Source organism: Neophocaena asiaeorientalis, unplaced genomic scaffold (assembly GCF_003031525.2).
Source record: "Neophocaena asiaeorientalis asiaeorientalis breed wild unplaced genomic scaffold, Neophocaena_asiaeorientalis_V1.1 scaffold30, whole genome shotgun sequence".
Classification (NCBI taxonomy): Eukaryota; Metazoa; Chordata; class Mammalia; order Artiodactyla; family Phocoenidae; genus Neophocaena; species Neophocaena asiaeorientalis.
The window spans coordinates 10,700,343-10,703,625 of NW_020174923.1; the positions used below are offsets into that span (position 1 = coordinate 10,700,343).

Genomic DNA, 3,283 nt, shown 5'->3' on the forward strand with positions numbered 1-3,283 from the left:
GTGTATGCATGCAGCAAGGGTGGCAGGTTCCCAACATGTGTCCCTGAGGGCCCGCTCCTTCCAGGAGTTGGTATTTAGGGGAGAAAAGGGTCTGTTTGCCCGCCCTGTGAAGGAAATGGTTGTTGCTGTCTCCAAACAGCCAATGTTTTGGGTCCTTGTCCTTTCCCCTTCCCGTGCCCACTGGGGAGGAGCTCTTGATGGCCTTGTTTGGCCCCATGCCCCTGGCCAGAGCCTTTTCTGGCAGCCTCTGCCTGGTGTGACCACTCCCCTGTACCCCCAGCATCCCCGCCACGCTCTGCAGCCCTGGACTGCACCCACGTCTGCAGCATTGACTACACGGTGGTGCTGGGGCTCGGGGAGCTCCTGGAGGACTTCCACAAGCGGGGCGCCACCCTCGCCCTCATTGGCCTGCAGGTGGGTGTCGGCATCTGCTCTCGAAGTAACCTGTGAGGTCTGTGTTGTCACCATCCCCATGTCAAGGTGAGGATGCCAAGGCCCAGAGAAGCTGAGTGACTTGCCCAATGTCACACAGTGAGGAAGGCGGCTGGGCTCCATTCTTGTGGCATCTGGCTGCAGAGCTCTGCTTGTGTCCGTTACATCATGTGTTGTATTTGCAGAGCACTCATCTCCGTGTCCTTCAGAAGGTATTCACTTAGGAAGTGTTCCTCTTACAGAGATGTGAGTTAGCCTGTGACGTGGCTTGCTAGGGCAGGAGCATTCCCACCTGGAATCACCGTTTGTCCCACAGGTCCCCGTTCTCCGTGTCCTGCTGTCAGCTGACCTGAAGGGCGTCCTGTACTTCTGCACCCTGGAAGAAGCAGGTGGGTGTGGCCAGTCATCAGAGTGAGAGCCACGGCAGCCTGGCTGCCACACCCCACAGGGTCAGGACGGCAGGACAGAAACCCTGGGAGATGGGAGGGTCAGTGCTCGAGTCCAAGAGTGGGGAGCACTCGGACGAGGGTGAGGCAGTGGACAGGTTGTCAGGGGGCCTTCCTGCTCTGGGGTTTTATGTTTTGGGACTGTATGTGCGTTTTTAATTGAGGCACGGTTCACATACAGTGAAATGCACAGATCCTAAATGTGAGTTTGAGTCCTGACACATGGATGCAATGGGCGTCCAGTCAGGATGTAGCTTTTCTCCATCGTTCCAGAAAGTTCCCTCTTGCTCCCTTCCAGTGGCCCCCACTAGGGGTAAGCACTGCTCTGATTTCTTCCGCCATCGGTCAGTGTAGCCTGTTCCGGAACTTCATGTAGTGGGATCAAGAGGATTCTTTCTGTGTTCGGCTTCCTTGGCTCAACTTGGTGTCTGTGCGATTCATCCACGTTGCTGCTAAAGCAGCCAGACGCTGATCCACAGGAACTGGATAAGCAGATTGGGCCCAGCCGCACCATAGAACCCGCCCAGCAGTGAGGAGGGTTATTGTGGCATGGAGAGTGGTGAGGTGCTGGTGGAGACTTAGGTGAAACCGGCCCAGGGCTGGAGATACTGGTCCAGGGACCTTAACTCCCCAGGCTTGAGGCCCCCAAAAGGCCAGCCTTTAATCCCATTCTGTGAACTGACCTATCCTCACTTCACTTTTTTAGTGTTTGGAAACCTTGTGTTTTCTGCAGAGAAATACCTGAAGCAAGAACCAGGGACCCAGCCCTACAATGGCAGCGAGGACTCTGTTCCGGAACACAAGATCGCCCTGCTGAAGGCCTGATTGGGCTGCCGATGGGCGCCCGACATCAGAGGGTCTCACGGAAGGTTCTGGTCACTGTGATGCCGGATGCCGCCTTGCGGATGGATCTGAGAAACCTGAGTAGGTGTCCCAGAGGAGGGGGAGGGCAACTGCGTGGGGGTCCACAGGTGGGACTCATCCCTTCCTCTGAGATGATTGAAAAAGTACCTCCCTGCTCTTCCTGGTATGCGAACTCTTTTTTTAAAGAGTGATTTGGAGAACACTTTCTAGAATGGCAGACCACTTGAGAAAGGAGAGGGCAGGGATTTCAACCTGGTCTAGGAGAGGAGACCTCTCGCCCCAGCTCCTTCCTAGATTTCAGGGGAAATGGGGAGGGCGGGCATCTCTCAGGTGGGTTCCCTTCTTGATGGCGGCGGCTGATCTGTTGTTGGGAGGAAAACCAAGGTTTGCCAAATGACTTAAAGTGTCTATTAAAAATAACTTTGTTGTGTTTTCTAAATAAGTATAGCTTTGGTGTTTTGTAAAAACCATAAATGCTTATTGTAAAAACTACAGGTAACCATCCCCCCCCATCCACTTTGGTGATAGCTCCACACCTCCTCCCTCCAGTACACGTACACGTGTGTACGTTAGCATGTGGGTGTGTGTTTACAGTCATGTAAATGGGATCATTTCATCCATGGTGCTCTGTGACCCATATTTTCATGCGGTCATTGCTGTGAATTATTTGTTGTGATAATAAACAGAATACATGAATATCAATGGCTACGTGGTATTTTATTCTATATGAGTCATAATTTACTTAACAAGCTCTCCATACGGGGACTTGCCTGTTTTCAATTCCACTTCCATCAGTTTTTAGAGGTAAATCCTAGCTGAGGAAGGTTGTGCTCCTGGACTCCTTGAGAAAGAACTCACCACGCAGATGGCCCTGGATGCGGTGCCATAGAGCCACCAGTGTTCTGCCCAAGCCACCCTGGCCAGTATCTGAGCAGAGCAAGGGTCCAAGCCTGCCCATAATACATGAGTTTTTTCAGATTCCTTGGCCTCCATCTTCTGGTGTTTCTCCTTCCAGGACCCTGGCCAGCCAGCTAAACGGTTCACCGCCAGCCCCAAGGAAGCCTTTCCTTACCTCAGGCAGTTTCTCTTTTTCCACAAGGTGAGTGTGTCCTGAAGCTCTGCCCGCTGGGCCACACCTGGCCAGAGCTGTGATGGGAGTTGTGGTCCCTTTTTGGCCTGTGCCCACATTCTGAGCCCACCCATTCTGGACCCCAGAGATCATCCAATTCACAATGTAGCCAGTTGATACACTCAGGTGGGACCAATTTCATTGAAAACCCTCACCATCTGTGACTCAGCTCTGCTTCTAGGAAGCCACTCTAGCAAAGCACAAGCCTGTCTCCGGGGAAGCTGACCAAGGATGTTTATCAAAACCTCGTTAGCAATTTTGGAAAATGAAAGCAACCTAAGTGTCTTGACCATGGAACATTCAAGGAATGAATTGGTGTAGGTAGTCACAGATTTTTGAGTGAAAAAGGCAAGTTGCAGAGTGATACCCATCTTAAGATACCATTTGTATAAACACACCCACTAAATGATGG

The 3,283-nt window shown here is 52.1% G+C and overlaps 1 protein-coding gene across 1 annotated transcript in view; it reads left to right on the forward strand.

Moving 5' to 3' along the window:
- Positions 1 to 2,444, forward strand: part of SLC26A11 (solute carrier family 26 member 11) — an 18,787-nt gene extending 16,343 nt beyond the window's left edge. The window contains exons 15-17 of the mRNA XM_024760865.1: positions 281 to 414; positions 749 to 821; positions 1,612 to 2,444. Of these exons, the coding sequence (XP_024616633.1) occupies positions 281 to 414; positions 749 to 821; positions 1,612 to 1,703 (299 nt within the window). The 3' untranslated portion in view covers positions 1,704 to 2,444. The remainder of the gene's footprint in view (positions 1 to 280; positions 415 to 748; positions 822 to 1,611) is intronic.
- The last annotated feature ends 839 nt before the right edge of the window (positions 2,445 to 3,283 follow it).